Source organism: Manis javanica, chromosome 11, assembly GCF_040802235.1.
Source record: "Manis javanica isolate MJ-LG chromosome 11, MJ_LKY, whole genome shotgun sequence".
Lineage (NCBI taxonomy): Eukaryota > Metazoa > Chordata > Mammalia > Pholidota > Manidae > Manis > Manis javanica.
The window spans coordinates 91,689,743-91,706,139 of record NC_133166.1 but is presented as its reverse complement, the minus strand read 5'-3'; the positions used below and the strand labels follow the sequence as shown (position 1 = coordinate 91,706,139).

General features: G+C 42.6%; 1 protein-coding gene across 5 annotated transcripts in view; it reads right to left on the bottom strand.

The window, feature by feature from the left end:
• RGL1 (ral guanine nucleotide dissociation stimulator like 1) overlaps nucleotides 1-16,397 on the bottom strand; it is a 234,359-nt gene that overhangs the window by 22,421 nt on the left and 195,541 nt on the right. For all 5 annotated transcript variants that reach the window (XR_012122837.1, XR_012122836.1, XM_073216886.1 and 2 more), the window contains 6 exons: nucleotides 13,798-13,901; nucleotides 10,686-10,770; nucleotides 6,038-6,127; nucleotides 3,600-3,686; nucleotides 2,254-2,286; nucleotides 113-234 (listed from right to left, as the gene is read on the bottom strand). Coding sequence is in view for 3 of the 5 variants with exons in the window: in XM_073216886.1 (XP_073072987.1) it covers nucleotides 113-234; nucleotides 2,254-2,286; nucleotides 3,600-3,686; nucleotides 6,038-6,127; nucleotides 10,686-10,770; nucleotides 13,798-13,901 (521 nt within the window). In the remaining 2 variants the exon portion in view is untranslated. The remainder of the gene's footprint in view (nucleotides 1-112; nucleotides 235-2,253; nucleotides 2,287-3,599; nucleotides 3,687-6,037; nucleotides 6,128-10,685; nucleotides 10,771-13,797; nucleotides 13,902-16,397) is intronic.

Genomic DNA, 16,397 nt, shown 5'->3' with positions numbered 1-16,397 from the left:
CTAGCTGTTGAACAGTTGTTGAGTAACAACAGCCTCGAAAATGTGAAGGCACCAGATGCAGTATTCGTCCCGCCAACACCGCAGTCCCCCGACGGGCGGAATGTCTGCCTACCTCTCCTCCTCTGTTAGCAGCTGCTGTCTCTGGAACCACTGGATGAAGTTTCGGTCTGGAGTCATACAATAGCTATTGCAGGCAGACTGTAAGAGCTTTATTTGGGCGATCACTTCAAATTCCTAAAGCAGACAGAGAACACCAAAGGGAGAGTGAATAACAAAGTCAACCAAATACACATCTTCCAACATGAAAACCTGCCACATTAGGGTAAACAATGGAGAAGACCATATAGGAGGCATCTGACGTAATGCCTTCCTCAGCAGTAAAGTGGCTGAGTAACTCATAAAACTTCTCGGAATCTCTGAAGTCTTTATGCTTCAACTGTCGATCCTCCTTTCTTCTTGAAAAATCAGTTTATGTGAATAAAACAAGTTACCAGAGCAACCCAAACTAGTTTCTACCACCGAAGGCCACAGTCAATTCTTTCACTCCTTCCATTTTCATTCTCGGGATAGGAAAGTTATTTTTTTTTAATTGAGTACTTCTAAAATGTATTTAAGATTTTTATTTCTATTTCCTAAGTGATAAAGAAAACAATTACTTCCATCAGGAAGCTCCCAATCCCCCACTCCCATCCTCTTCACCCTTACCCCTCAGTAAGTAAGTTTTGGTATCTAAACAACAGGACCTCATAAACTTGAATGTTTAGATTTCCCGAATCCTTAGGTTTTTACTACTCCAATAAATCATTTACTAAGTCTTTTAAAGCTTACAAGAGAAAGAAGCACATAATTATGTCCAAAATTATTTATACTTCTTTAGATACTTCAATAAAAGACATTTTTTAAAAGTCAGCAATGGGTGTAAACTTTACCTTTAGGTTTTATAATCAAACTTACCAAAAGTTTAACATGCTAGTCTTGAAAGGAAAGAGATTACCGTCTACGATTATTCCGAAGCTAAGGGACAAAGATTGGTATCTATGGAAGTGAGAACTGACTTCGTTTTAGCATTACAGGACATGACAAGAGTAGGTCGAGCAGATTCCAAGGGAATCAACTTCCTATCCGGTGACCTCAGCCCTTCATCAGTACCCTCAAGGAACATTTGCCATCATGCTAAAGATGAGAGTGTAGTCTACCAGGGACTGAAGACTCACATTGTCTAGGTTAGTATATCTTGTTACTAATGAGCTCAGCCTGGCCAGCTCCCGAAGTTTTGGTTTTAACTTCAACGCTGGCATTTCCTCTTGGAAGTTTCTCTGACCCTGCAAGTGGGAGACAGATAGCCCTCCTATGTGCTCCTGTAATGCCCACTACTTCTGATCATAGGTCTTTATTATTGTATTGTAATCGCCTACTCGTGTGCCTACCTTCCTCCTGGTTTGGGAACTTTATGAGGGCAGAGAACCCTGGTTTTTTCCCTGTCCAATCCCCAAACCCATCACAGTGTTTGACCCATGTCAGGTATGCAATTAGTATTTGTGGGATGAAAGAATGAACGAATGACTAAAGAACAATGGGTACTATGGGGTGAAGTCATTATTTTGCTCACTCATCTGCCTTTGAATTATTTGAATAACTATTTAAATACATCATTGTAACACTACAACCACCACACATTTCAAAACTCTGTTTGTCCTTTTTGGCACCGTACAAAGCTATCCACTCCTTACTATCCACAGAGTTCTAATTGATGGTGAAAATCCCCTTCCTACGCTGACAGGAAAGGAAAAGAGTAACTATCCACATGTAACCGTGGAGACCCTTTCCTTCCCTCCCGCAAAGAGACTCACAAGAGGGAGCCATTTTTATGGACTCTTCTATGTCACTTAGCCGTATGAACCTTTTCTCCTTAAGAGGATGGACTGTTACTGCTGAGGCTAATTGTAAAGAATCAGATGAGGGCAGGCGAGGCAATAAATGTGGGCTCTGGAGCAGCAAGACAGGATCTGAAGCCTGTCTGTGCCACCGGCTGACTCCTGATGAAGTTACATCATCTCTCCGAGTCCTCACCTTTGGTCCCCACAGGGCTCTTGGGGAATAAGATGCAGGAACTTGTCAAGCACAATAGTATCTGGTAAATGTTCAATAAATGCTAATTTTTTTCTGCCTCTAAAGAAACTTAAGCCTCCACTTTTCATTTTTCCATGCCCAGATGAAGTGAAATGGAAAGTCGCAGCCAAGTCCTCTACTTACCCTTCTTCTTTTCTCAAAGTTTATCAGCCCACCCTGAGGGAAATTTAAAAAAAAAAAAAAAAAGAGTGACAAACCAAGCTACTTTGAAATGCAGCCCTATGTTGTTCTAAGTCTTTTTTAAAACAGATCAAAGGTATGATAAAATCACAGTTATTACCAACACTATATTTATGGCTACTATGGAGGAAGAGAAGCATCATTTGCTTCAAGAAATACATTCTTTCAATTCTAACAGGCAGACGATAGGCAGACGGCTTTCTCTTAAAAATCTAAAACCAATTAAAATAGTAGCGATAAACAGGAGTCACAATTCAGAATCCAGAACACATTTGCAGAGCCAGTAAAGGCCAAAGCTTGAGTAAATGTTTCATTATACTTTTTTTCCTGACCAAAAGCCACAAAAACAATGCTCACTTTCTCATACTGGAAACCAAATTGTCAATGGTTTATCAAAAGGAAGTCACTTCTACACAGCGTCATGAATAGTTAAGTTTCCATTCTTTATCCCCCCAGCTCCTATTCTCAGTAGGCTGGATTTAATGTCTCAGTCATTGGTCACCCCCCACGGATCCCAACGCTAATGAGTGTTTCCTGAGATAAGCTAAGGCAGAGGATGTGGAGGGACACAGCGTGCAGGAAACGCAAGATGAATGAACACGTCCACAACACTGAGGACAAACCCAGAGGCAGACATAGGTACAGTAACTGCTACTCCTACTCAGGAGAGTGGAGAAGCAGACTGACTGCATCTGGTTACCAGGGAGGCAGATAAACTTAAATATACAAGCAATCCTTAAATCTCATGTCAAGTTTCTTCTCCACTTAGGATTTTATTACAGCTATTAACAAATAGCTTGTCTGACCAAGTTTTACCTCTTCTCCCACTTACCCAACAAAAGTGCACCTCAGAGCAGGTAATAATATGGGGAAAAAAAGAGATACTTAGAAATCCATGAATTTGGCTGGTACCTCACCAGGAAGCCAAGTTAGGGCACATTATCCCCTCAGCTCCACCTGACAAAGTCCTGCTCAGTGTCAAGGTCTTGCTCAAACCTGCTCCTTCCTAAGGCTGTCACATTCCCTCATACGGAACTGATTGTGGCTTCCCCTCTTCCCTCACTGCGTTTCTATTTGAATTCTTAATATTTCTGGCAATCACTGCCTGCTTTGACATACACCTTCCTAGACTGTACGCCACTTGCAGTGTTACTCATTTTGGTATTACTCACGGCATCTAGCACAATGCCATGTACAGAATGGCCTCTCGCTACTAATAAAGGTGACTTTTCTCCTGGCTACCCAGTGAGAAGGCTTCAGGCCAACCTCCCCACCTGTGCAGAACTCACCTCGATGTAGTCCTGCAGAGCCGTGTCAAGCATGGTCAGGTCAGTCAGGAAGGTGCCCAAGTAGGGCACCGTGCCTTGCATCACTCCCTGAAGAGCAAGCACAGGAAAACGGTCTTGGTTGTTACTGAACAGTGTAGGGACTTCAATCAGCTCCACAGTGGAGCAGGTGGACTTGTCGGCCAAATTTAGCATGTCTCCTGGCAGACGGAAGCAGGGATCTCTGAATGACCAGGTAAGCCTCAACCACACTTGGAGGAGAACTCAGGACCACTTAAGGCTTCATTTGGAGCCATTCATGCTAACTTCCATGAATGAAATGTTTAACATTTCTGCACAAATAGGACAGGAATGCCATCACTTAATGACTGACTTTCAAAGTTATGAAAACCATTCCTCAAAGCCAGGAGGTCACAAAATATGTTTAAGAGTGTTCCCAGAGGGGCTTACCGCTTTCTTAGGCTCAAGTCAGAGGGGCATCTGTTCTCTTTCAGAGCATGTGGACATACTCAGTGGTTTGGAATGGCCCCGGAAGGGGGCGGCCTTGCCACTGGAAAAGGAGGAGAGTGCACACCCCAAGAGGACAGGGTGCCACTAGTAAATTGCCCCTTGTGAGACTCTGTGACTCAGTGTCAAAGAAGAGAGGCAGGAAAGGGAACAGTAGTTAAGTTTAAAGCTGAAACGGACAAACTCTACCTTAACCAAGTGATGAGGGCTAACATCAGCAGTGACACCAGATGGCACTCACTTCTTGATACGATGCAGTGAGAGGGGCTTTGCACCTCTGCGATATTCTTACCCCAAACCTGTAACCTCAGTCTATTCACTGGGAAAACAACGGATGTACCCTGGCTGTTGACTACCAGGAAAATACCCCTTAAGATAGTCAAGGTAATGCACAACAAGTTCACCTCGGGTACTGTCACAGAGTGGAGGAGGCCGGGGAGACGCGATAGCCTGGCACAGCTGGTACACTGGACTGCATCCCAGAAGAGAAGGAGGATATAACGGAAAAGCGGTGGGATCCACAGAAAGTCCGGATTTTAGTTAAAAGCAGCGTGCCAGAGTGCCAATGTTTTAGCACTGAGAGATGCGCCATGGTCAGAGAAGATGATGACAATGGGGAAACTGGGTGAAGGGTTCACAGAAACTCTATGTACTATCTGGAACATATCTGCAAATTCCGAAATAGTTTTTTTTTTTTAATTGGCCCTAGGAAATAGAGTAGAATCACTTCAACTGCAGGTATACTCTTTTTTAATTTCACCAAATCTCCTCTGAAATCATCTCTATCTCCCTAAGGTCACCAAGGTACAGACCATTCTGAAAAGAAAATATAAAGGGGCTTCCACAGGCTTATCTTCAACTCCACTCAGGCTCTTATGGAAGTTCTGCCAAGAAAACAGTCTCATCAGGGCAAGACGAAGCTCCAGGCTGCTTGACGTGAGGCCGGCCGTTTCCTCGGCCAGAACTGCTTTGCGAGGTTCACTCCTAGGGGCATCTGTCCTTCAGGGCTCACTGTCAGCTGTGGTTTGTCCTCCCCCATCATGTGCACAAGGTCTCATCCTGAACCAAAACAGTCTTTTTAATAGCTATTTTTAATTTGTCTTTGAACAAGTGAAAAAGTTTTAAATGCTATGAATGTTTTATAGGCTGTGTCCCACAGAGGAGTCCTATCATTCAAAAACGATGTTTCTGATTCACGTCCAGCTTTCCAAAGCAGGAGCAAGTCCTCTAAAGCAGGGACAAGGGCATTTAGAGTTTGTCAGCCTCTAATTGCCTCTCACTGGTTTTCCTCCTTTGGTGCTAAAAGCTAGGAGAGTTTTTAAAATAAAGCTAAAGATGACAATGGCTATCTTTCAGTCTTCAGGAGGGAGGCATGATACTCCTTTGGGTACTGAAAAACTAGAATGATGTGGGGTTAGTAAGGAAAGCTGGGAAATGAACACAGGCTTTGGAATGAATGGAAAGGTCTCTGAGTACACGGACCAAGTGCCCCTGGGAGCAGACACTCTTTTTCCTGGGCACCTTGGCCCTGGGCTACCGTGTGTCCAGAGCTGATGACGGTAGGTATTCCTGGAGGGGAACCAAACTCCAGAGGTCTCAAGGCCAAGGTAGCAGCTGCTTCTAAGTGCAGGAGGGGACAGAGGATCAGGGCAAAAGGGACAGAAGTCTACCTGCACAGACCTTCCCTTCCCTCTAGAAAAACACTGTTTCAGAGGACACCATTTTGCAATTCTCACTATTTCCTACTGGGTTACAGGAGGGTGACGGGATATTCCTACAGACCTCCCAGGGTGTTGAGAGCAAAGGAGGCAGAGGGAGAGAACTTTTTTGAAAGCATGGGCACCCTGTGGATTGCTGGTGCCCTGTGGGGCCCGGCCACCCACACAGGGCCACCTTCTGGTGGGCTGTCGGGGAAGCCCGAGGGCCCTACATACCATGTCCTTCTGGAGCTGAAGCCGCCTCTGAGTCCGCTTCTGGTTTTCCTTCACGCTGCTGTCCAGGTTTGCAAATTTTGAGGTTCCTTCCTAAGAAACAGAAGCATTCACAGAGGACAGTGATGGGAATGAGCTAGAGAGGAGCGAGGGAGGCATGCAGTGTCTGGTACAGAACCTCGGCCCAGCTGTCTGGGTGCTGGAGAGCGAAGAGGCCTCCAGCAGCTCCCGGCTGAGTTCTGCAAATATTTGGCCAGCTTGTTGCGAGTGGTCTTTGTAGTAAAGTCTGGCGGCCTTGAATTAGCCTGTTTTCCCCTTACTTTATAAGAACAGGCTCTGACTTGGTGATAAAATCAATCGTCAAAACACAGGCAGGCCATTCCCGGGACTGGGGACAATTTCTACACATCCCAAATACCACTCGAAGTAGTCACATGTCCTGGAAATGAAGATCTTTTCCTCTGGACATTTTGTGATTTCTTGATCTTCGCCTGAAATGCATATGCCAGCATTCTGTGAAAGAAAAGGGACTATTTCTGTGGTATTTCTTAGCTAAATGAGCCTTGTGTACCGGAAGCTTTCTGAGGAAGTCCAGTATCGTGCACAGCACAGCGCTCAGCTATGAAAGCCAGAACTTCATCCTTTCCCTTTTCTCCCCCAATCAGTCTCCCGGGTTGCCTCTCAGGTGCTGGGCCTCTTACAAATCACGCCTTTGTCCTGGCTCCTGACGACAGGTGGCTGCCCATTCTCTCCTCCCGTCTGTTGTTCTAACAAATGCTTCTACGTCGTGAGTGAGCTCGGGTTTGCTGACTGAACATAGTGCTTTCGGTTCTGTGGTTTCAGGGTCTTACTAAGTTCTCGTTTTCCAGGAACCGTATGAATGGGAGGCCAACTGCACAGTCAGCAGTGTAGAACTCGTGCAGTCCTTTCCTTAGTCAGATTTTGCTGGGCTTATTATATTACCATAGCACGGGACCATTCAGTACTGTACGACTGCACAAACCTTTTCAGTGACAGAAAGGTGAGACTGTCTATTGTTCGCCAGCTTTAAATGGGGTCCAGAGCCCACAGTGACTCACTTATATTAATTCTCCTAATTAAAAATGATAATAAAGAGAGGTATTGTTTAATGACCTTCCAGGTCTACTTCCTCCTAGGGATGAGTGAAAGTGGCCTAAAATGTGCCATTTCCTGTGGCAGGTGCCCGGAGTCCTTCCAAAGTCTCGAGGATTTGCTGGGAGTGAGGAACCAATTCTGCCTGACTTGGAAACCAGCGCCCACCTCTTCCCACCGTGTAGGGCCCGCTGGTTCCCTTCAGTTTCTCAGTCATTGGCAGGGGGATACTTTATGGACATGACTGCAGATACACCTACAACTCTCAGGAAGGATTCCCAAAAAAGTTTAAAGGCTGCTACGAGTCACAGGTAGCAGACCTGGGAGGGATCTGAAAAGAGCACAGAGCACGAACCCTCCATGGGGAGGAGAGAGGAAGATTTGAGGCAGGGAGTTAAACGCCCGCTGATTTGCTGGGGTCACGACTTCCTGAGCGGAAGAGTCCATTCCTGGAAAACTAAAAACGACTGACTAATGAGGTGTCAACTGAAAACCCACTATTTACTGCATCCAGTAGTGTCACTATTTTCCATCCTCAGCCTGAAGTCCTTTGCTCCGCAAGGTCTCACGCCACCAATCCCTTGAAACTTGCTCAGAGATGTCACAGGCCTTGTGACTGCGTCCCTCTGCCCTGTCCTCCTGCCCCCTGCACTGCCAGGCTCCCTCAGTGGCTCTTTCTCTTGCTGTCAAAGTCATCTTCTCGTTTTTTGCTATATTCATGTCTTTGGAAATACTATCTGGCCTGTGACCTTAATTATCACCTATGTTTGGATGAATCCCAAATCTCTCCCTCTCCTTCTACAACCTTCCACTCTCCTCTGGTCTCTCCCCTCTTCTGTCCTCTCTCTCTCTCTCTCTTTCTTGTGCAAAATTTCTCACCTGAGTCTCACCTTCTGTCTCCATCCCTGGCAGGATTCAGAGGCCCTCATTCACCCTGTTCCAGGCCTCAGAGAAGCCTCTCCTACTAGGGTGTTACACAGCCACTGGACTCTTCTCAGTGAATGTTGCTTAAATTAGAGCTCAAGGGAATGGTAGTTATTTGAATAGGTCTTTACAGTCCTAACAGCATTCTGCTCCAACTCTGACTTCTGAGTGTTTCGGAGCTTCACTAACATTCATCTCCAACAGAGCCCAATTCTAGGGGCTTTCTAGCACTTGTTTACATCAGTTCAACCAGGGAGAATTTTCCCCAAAAGTCCCAAGAACTGAGAAGAGCTGGGAATATTCTGCTTTGCTGTTCTTCTGAAATTTGTGTACTCCACAACTCACCTGCTTAGAGTTATCTAAATTTCAGAAATCATAAGGCAGTAACAGTTTTAAGATAGTTTCTGAGAAAAATAAAAACTTTTCCCAACAATTAAAAGGAAAACCCTATATTTCTGCTAATTATTATGTTGCCTCAGCCATAATATTATAGAGGTAGGACTCATATCTACCCAGAAGTAGAAGAGAAGAGAGGTCTTCAAAAGTAAGATTACCCCAAACCATAAATCAGTAGAAGTCCAGGAGTGGCATATCAGAAACAGAGGTCAGCAGCTTTTCTCAGTGGTTCTTTTGAGGACCTAAGTACCTTGATTTCATTTTTTTACAACTGTGCTGAGAGAACTACCCCCAGAATTATACACTTTGTATGAAGAATGATCAACAGAGATGACTGGAAGGAACCTACATATACATATGGACCGCCCAACACATTCCACTGTCATCAATGATAATTCACAGACCACATGAAATCATAGCCAGGTTTTTCATTTCTTTGGGATTTGAGCCAGACTTAAGAAATTGGATTTAGAGAAGCAGGGTAAACTTCTATATTTAAGAAAGGTTTATGGGGCCTTTAATATCTAGATACAGCTTTGCTTCTAAGGTTTCAGTCGGAAGACTGCCATGAGGCAATGAGCTGCACAGTATTCAATTTATCTACTTTGGAAGGATGACTCAGAGCTATTGGGATTTGAATATATGGCTCCAGTTAGTCTAGTTTTGTATTACTGACAGGGAGACCACTAAGCCATCTCCTTCCAGCCAGATGAGTTTTCATTTAAAGTCTGCAAATTCAGGGGGATGTGAAGAGGGAGTAAGGTGATCTCAGCAGCACTGTTTCGTGTATAGTTAATCGGGTAGGCCAAAACTGAAGTCAGACATCAGCATAAACTGGACTGTTCATATCATTTACTCCAAAAAGGACTAATAGTGGGCAAGCTGTTAAAGGCATGTAAATTATAATGTCCCTCAATTCATGCAGTCAAACATAATTTCTGAACACTTGCTACATGCCAGGCATTAGGGAAGTATCAGTGTAAAAGATAAACGCAGTCTGCCTGCAGGAGGCTTACAAGCCAGTAGGGAGATGGTTTAAGTACCCAGCAATTCCTAGAACATATGCTCAGAGCTGGGACAGGGCAATGTTAGGCTTCTCCCGGAGCACATGGGAAGGCAGTCAGTCAGACCTGAGAGTGTCAAGGAAGGCCTCCAAATGAAGGGGACTCTGCACTGAGACCTGACAGAAGAGCAGGACTTTGGAGGAGAAAAGTCAGAAAGACAACAGCAGTTGCTTCTACAGGGAAGACTAATCTAATAGTTATCAACTGGATGGCTTTTCTTAGTAACTTTACCTCCATTTAACTTTCATTCCTACTCCAAGGGTCTGCCTTAAGCTTGCAAATGCAGCTTATACTTTATTCATTTTCATTTGTTATGCATACTTTGGTTTCATATGCATATAGCTTTGCCAAATATTAAAAACAACTCACATTTGCACAGTGCTTTTAAATATTTTATCTCAGTCAATCTTCAAAACAATTCTGTAAGGTCAGTAGACTAAATACTATTATTTTCTCCAATTTACAGAAAAAGAGACTAAAGACAAGGATCATATCTTCTAATTGCCCAGTTCAGAGCTTCCCTCAATGGTAGCAAATATACTCTTTTGTATTTGTCTACTTCTTATTCTTGTTTAGTGTCTATAGCCACCAACTAGAAGGTGAATTCTTGAAAACAGGGCTGGTATTAGTCGTCTTCATATTTCTAGGGGTCAGTTTAATACTTTACAAATATTAGGCAATCAGCAAATGTCTGCAGAAATAAAATGAACCACACTAATGCTATGCCTTTACCTATCCTTTAGTTCAGAAGTCAGCACTCACTTGGTGTTCAATAAATATTGCTGACTGACAGATGGCACAATTAAGTCCAAATACAGGCTATGTAAATACAGGTTTGGCCTCTGTTGTTCTGGAAGCTGTTTTGCTGAGAAGGAAGATTCCAGGGCCTCTCATCCACCTAAGGGCTGGTACTTGGCATCTGCAGAGCAGCTTGTTAAAGAAATACACACGTGAGCACAACTTTCCCAACCCAGTTGCACAATAGTGAAGCTGAGGAGCTGGACTTTGAATATGCTCAACCTCAAGCTTCTTCGATTCAGTATAAAAAACAAAAATTCTCCTTCCTGGTCACTGCAGGCTTTCCCATGGGACTGTAGGAAATTAAGGAGCCCTCCATGGCCTTGCATGGACTCCCAAGCTACCCAGCATCTCACCTTCATCAGCAGCTCCCGGCTGGTCAAATGGTTATTATGGTCTGAGAAAATATCTGAAAGTTCTTCAAACATCAGCATTCGGTCCCTATAAAGGGGGTTAAGAAAATATTAACAAATGAAGAGTTGGTAAAAACCCAACACCTTGGGCCCAGCTGTCCTCAGTACTTTAGGCTACAGGATGGTACTGATCTCAGGATCAGGGGGTGCAATGATGAAGACACTGACTTTTTCTAGGCAGGGTGGCTTCTTTTTTTAAGGTTGACACGGTCATTTGTATGAAGAGAGGGCTACTTTCTAACCATGTATGTTATAATCATAAAATAAGGACTGTTAAATTGGGGAATTAAGTTGTTCAGTTGGGATATGTTCCCTTCAACAATTAAAAAAAAATCTATCTTAGCAACATACACACAGCCCCCTTGGGACCTGAGAAATCATCCTGGCCAGCCCCCTCATTTTAGAGATGGAGATGCCAGGGTCAGGGATTTGCCCGAGTCTCCAGTACTGACTGCTCAGAGTTGTGAGTATAAGGACCTGAATTTCCTGACTCCCAGGCCAGTGTTCTCACTCTCAGAGTCACAGTAGATGGTGGAATCAGGACAGACTCTGGAGTCAGGGGGCTGGGCTCACATCCCAACCCTGCCGCTCACTCCCCCAGTGGTCCTGGACAAGTTCTTTAACTTTCCTGAGCTTCAAATGTATTATCTGTGCAATGAAAATACTAATCATGCCTTTGTAGAATGGCTATGATGGTCAGGAGGTTCACATATCAGAGCCCTACTCTGCCCTGGACCCTGTCTAGTACATAGTACACTCCACCTCCAGGGCCACTGAGTGGATGATCCTGCAGGCAAAGAATTAACAGGGGCAATACCATTATTTAATATTGCAGCATTTTCATTATCATGAGAAAGCCATTATTAAGAACTTACCTGTTTTACACTGCATGTAGTATTACTCTTATAATAAAGAAAACCATTAAAGCTGTTTCTATTTTGGAAAAAAATAATTAAGAACTTAATTACATGTGGGCCTAAATAAAGAGAAATAAATGGATGATGGATGTCTACTCTGTTGTCTGGAAGTTATTAGTGTAAAGGATTATAAAGGAAGTGAGAACCAAATAAGGTATCCTAACCATGCCCCTTGAATTTAGCAGGGGCAAATACGCAAAGCTGATATGGAAGTGTCTTCTCTAAGGAACTGTGATACTTTTGTAGCATCCCTGCTGAAACGTCAATCAACCAGCCACCTAAGAAAAAAACCAGGCACCCACATTGCACAGAATGCAGCTCTGAGGTTTGTTTTGGGTTTATTGTTAAAAAAGCCAGCTGGAAGAATGGCCCTTCTTGTGTGTTAACCAAGAGATTAAGATACAAGTCTACTAGTTTCTTCACTTGTGTTTTAGCTTCAAATTTGCTGTGGAAGAAATCTTTGGCTGCCAAAGTGATTTTCCATAGTATTCTATTCATCAACCACCAAAGAAAGATAGGATTACCTTTCACTGCAATCAGGGAAGGCTGCAATTAATTGGGTGAGGCTGCATTTTAACACCTGACCATCCCTTTGTTTTTGCTACCCTTTGGGGAACAGGGATGAGGGGAAGAATAAGGGGCTGGCTATTGAGGATGAGGAATCTGTGTGCATGCACCTGGCTTTCCCACTGCATCACAGGGCCTGTCTAGCGATTGTATATGATTTATCTCTTTTGTAAGATTTATATGCAGAGCAAAATCAAACAACTAATCTCTTTTTCACACAGAGAATCGCCTTGGTTATTCAAACTAATGAAGAGATGAAAGAACCTGAGGGAAGAGTGGTAATCAAGAAAATTGCACTGGCCTTTGAAAAGTCTATCTGTCATGTGTGCTACTGGTAGATAATGGCATTGTACACAGAGTGTGAGATCTGGAGCTATAGTGGCTGTGCTTCTATAGCTGTGATTTGATCATCTAGTTCAATTTTTCCTCTTTATCATTTGAAGAATTACATAATAAATAATATGACTTCCGCCAAGTAGACTTTCCTCTGATTGTGGCTATGAGCTCGTTGGTAAGCTTGAGTACTCTGCCACTCATTTTTCAGCATAACTTTATGAAACTCTGATTGATCAGTCTGGATCTCTTGCAAGTTTGGAGAGTGTCAGTCCCTTAGGGCTTAATCAGCTCTGAGTGAATTGATCAAAAGGAGCAGCTAGATACTCCACTCTAAGGAGTGAACCCCCTAATTCCACAAGGGCAGGCCTGCCTGGGGAGCCAGCTGGCCTCTCTCCTGACATGCAGTATAGACTATAAACAGTTTACACATTCTTCCCGGATACAGCCAGACTTCTTGATTAGATGAAACCTAGGTAGACTTGTGATTTAGCTGGCCTAGTTTGTAGCCATGACACATTCCCCAGCCTCTAAATCTACACTGATAGGGACCCGAACTGTCACCTCATTCCCCCTTTCCTCCTTTGCGAAAAACTCTCTGGTCTACAACTGAACTTCCGGAAATGGAGGGAGAGAATGATGGTAAAACAGTGCCATTAAATTGTCCATTGATTCAAAGGTCACACCAAGAAATATGGCAAAAACAATACAGAATGTAGCTAGTTAATAATTTTAATCAGGCACCTAGGTAAGGAACACTTACAGGATTTAACATCACTAAGATAGCTTTGAAAATGTTGAAGCAGAAACTAAATGGATTCTTGTTGAACAGAAAGAACTAATGTTCTATCTGCACACATTATCCCTCACTCTTGGAATCGCTTAGGATTTTGGAATGAGGCTGAAAAACAACCTGAAGTCATGGCAAATTGCTGTAACTTTATCACTCCACAATCTTATCCTCAAAACCCAGATAATAAGCACATCCTTAAAGTTATCCCCAAAGCCAATAATCTTGGCTTTGGCTTACTTTGAGAATGAGTTTGATTTCTGCAGCCACCCCGCCTCAAAACTCATTAATGATTATGTGTGAAATGCACCCTGACTGGAACACACAGAGCTTTCAGAGATGTTTCTCTGGTTATATAATATGAGCTTTGAAGATGAGGACCCACACCATTTATTTAGCAACTAATCACCCCAGCCAAAGAAAGCAGAGCAGACACTTGGGAACTTACTTTGGGACCGCAGCCCAAGTCTTTTTTAACCTATAGATGGAATTGGACTGCAGTGCCGAAATGATGGCCCTCAAGGAGGAAAAATTCTTCAGGATCCTACATTCCTGTATGGAGAGTGATTAAAACACATATAAAAGGCATTTAAATATCAATAATACAGTGAGTTGGTGGTTTCCTGTTTTAGAGGTATCACAGCTGCTATGAATTCTTACCACTAAATAGACAGCTGTATAAATACTGAACATCAAAAAGTGGCTCCTTACTCCCACCCCAGTCACCAAAACACTTTATAGACTTTGGCAGCGTATGCTTGTTTTTCTCCCTTTAATATATTTTCTGCGTTGTTGTTACAGTTTTATAGTTTCCAGCTTTCCTAGTAAAAACAGGAATGGAGGTGAGTCTGCAGAGCTATGCTAGAGAAAGCAAACTTTCCTCTGTGGAAAACACACAGATGCCCTAAAAATACACACAAGAGATCACTGAGTCCTTAGACCCACAAAGTGAACCCAGCCGCAGCCACTTTGAGGTCAGATGGCATTGAACGTCTCACGACCAACCCTTGTCCAGATAGGTGTATATAACTTGGCAACAAAAATTCACCACAAGTTGAACCTTTTTTTACGCTTTTAGCCAAGAGGGAATATTTTTATACACATTTATTTAGTTTCAAATTGGCTTGTGCCTCAATCATAAACACTCAGCAACACCTTGGTGCTTCAGTGTTTCCAAAATAACTTGGGCTTTTAAAATGAAATTCATTTTGGCAGCATTTTAAAGCAAAATAGAACAGGAAGCATTCTGGATGTCCTTTTCTGGGTAAGAAGAAAGGCTCTCTGATTCTGAAACTTAAGCTACCATATAGAGTCTACAAGACCAGCAGCCAGTGACCTAGGAGTCAATGTCCTGCTGAATGGATGGCAAGGACAGAAAAATAGTCAGGGAGAGGGTCCCGCTCTTGGCAACATGGGGGGAGTGGACTATGACTTACATCAAAGAAGATGCTTCAAATACAGGCATTTGGGAGTATAATCCATCCACTGTTGACAATTGAGGACACTGTGTGAGCATGGGCTTGGCTTCGTACAGAATATTTGGGGCAAGAGGTCCCAGAGTTAGGCACAAACATGCATTGCTTAAAAGATCATTTTACGAAGTAATGCTAATCCTGAGTAGGTAGGAAAAACAGCATTCTCTGCCTTAGCATGCCAAAATCTGGTTGCTTAAAACTATGCCAAACAAACCTGCAAACGTTTTTTTCTTAGAATAAATGCCAAAATATGTTTCAAAAGTCTTGCCCACTCTTTAAAGATCTCAATGCCCTCCCCTTACTTAAAAATAAAGGAGGAAAGAGAGCATGAGCTAGCTAGCTCTGAATGACAGTTTGGAAGCACAAGCACATGAGAGACAGCATGGTTCAACAAAGGTTCAGAATCCAAAAGTCATCTTTTAAAATCAGGAAACTTGCAATACATAAAGGAAGTCGGGCAAAGATATGTCATGCAAATTGTAATAAACATATGGAACACATCACTCAGAAAGAGGCTTAAGCTAAGAGTTTAAAGGAGGACAAAAGGCATCTGGCCTCATTTCTAGAAAGGGAGGCATCTTCCAGGAGATGTGAAGCAAGTAAAAATGTAGCAGAAAGGCCAGTCCAAGAAAATACTGTCATATTAGGTCAGAAATATTTTCTGTATGTAAATTATCATTTTTCAAACATCCTCTCACTAGAAATTGACTGTGATTAATGGAGGAAAAATAAAATAAATCTTGGCAGGAAAGCACCTGTGAGTTTCATTATTTTATTATGTTACTCTATACAATTTCAAGGGGCACAACATGCTCAACATTAGGAAACTACATCACCAAGAGAAAGGACCCTTGGCTTTTAAGTACCCGCTGTGAGATTTGGAATATTCTTCTAATCATTCAACTTATATTTCTTATAATCACATAAATGCACAAATTATATTTAATTTGGACCAAAAGTCATTGTTTGAGCTACACCATCATAACATACAGTTGCTGTATTCTTGTTATAGATTTTCTAAATAGTTGAATGGACAAAAGGCTATGGTACTTTTAGCAAAAAAATATTTCATCATTCTAAAAAGACAGAGAAGTTCCATGCTCTATCATACACTATTAGGTTCTACTTTGTAGCTCTCATTTGAGAGAAAGGCTCAATTCGGGATAGGAGAAATCTAAGATGTATATGATATTCTTTGTTTCTTACATTTTTCATGCACTAAAAAGTCTGTAGCAACAGACCACCTAAAAACTCAAAATATGGCAAATTCTTTGGCATGATTTTGGCCTTGCTTTCTAATCAAAGACAACAAAAGAGAATGTGAAACAAAGAATGTTTAAGTTTAAGCATTAGGGCCTACAGATAGAGGCTTAGTGAAAAAAGAAATATTGGGATAGAAAGGCAAAATGTGTCATGGTTGAGGGTTGACTCATATAGTCCAGAACGTGGACTCATAGGATATTTATGTAATAATTATTTTTCAAAATCATTAATCACATAGCTTTTGCTGATATAACTTCTTCTGCCTAGGAAAAAAAAATCTTGCCCAATCTTCAAATACCAAAGCACCTAT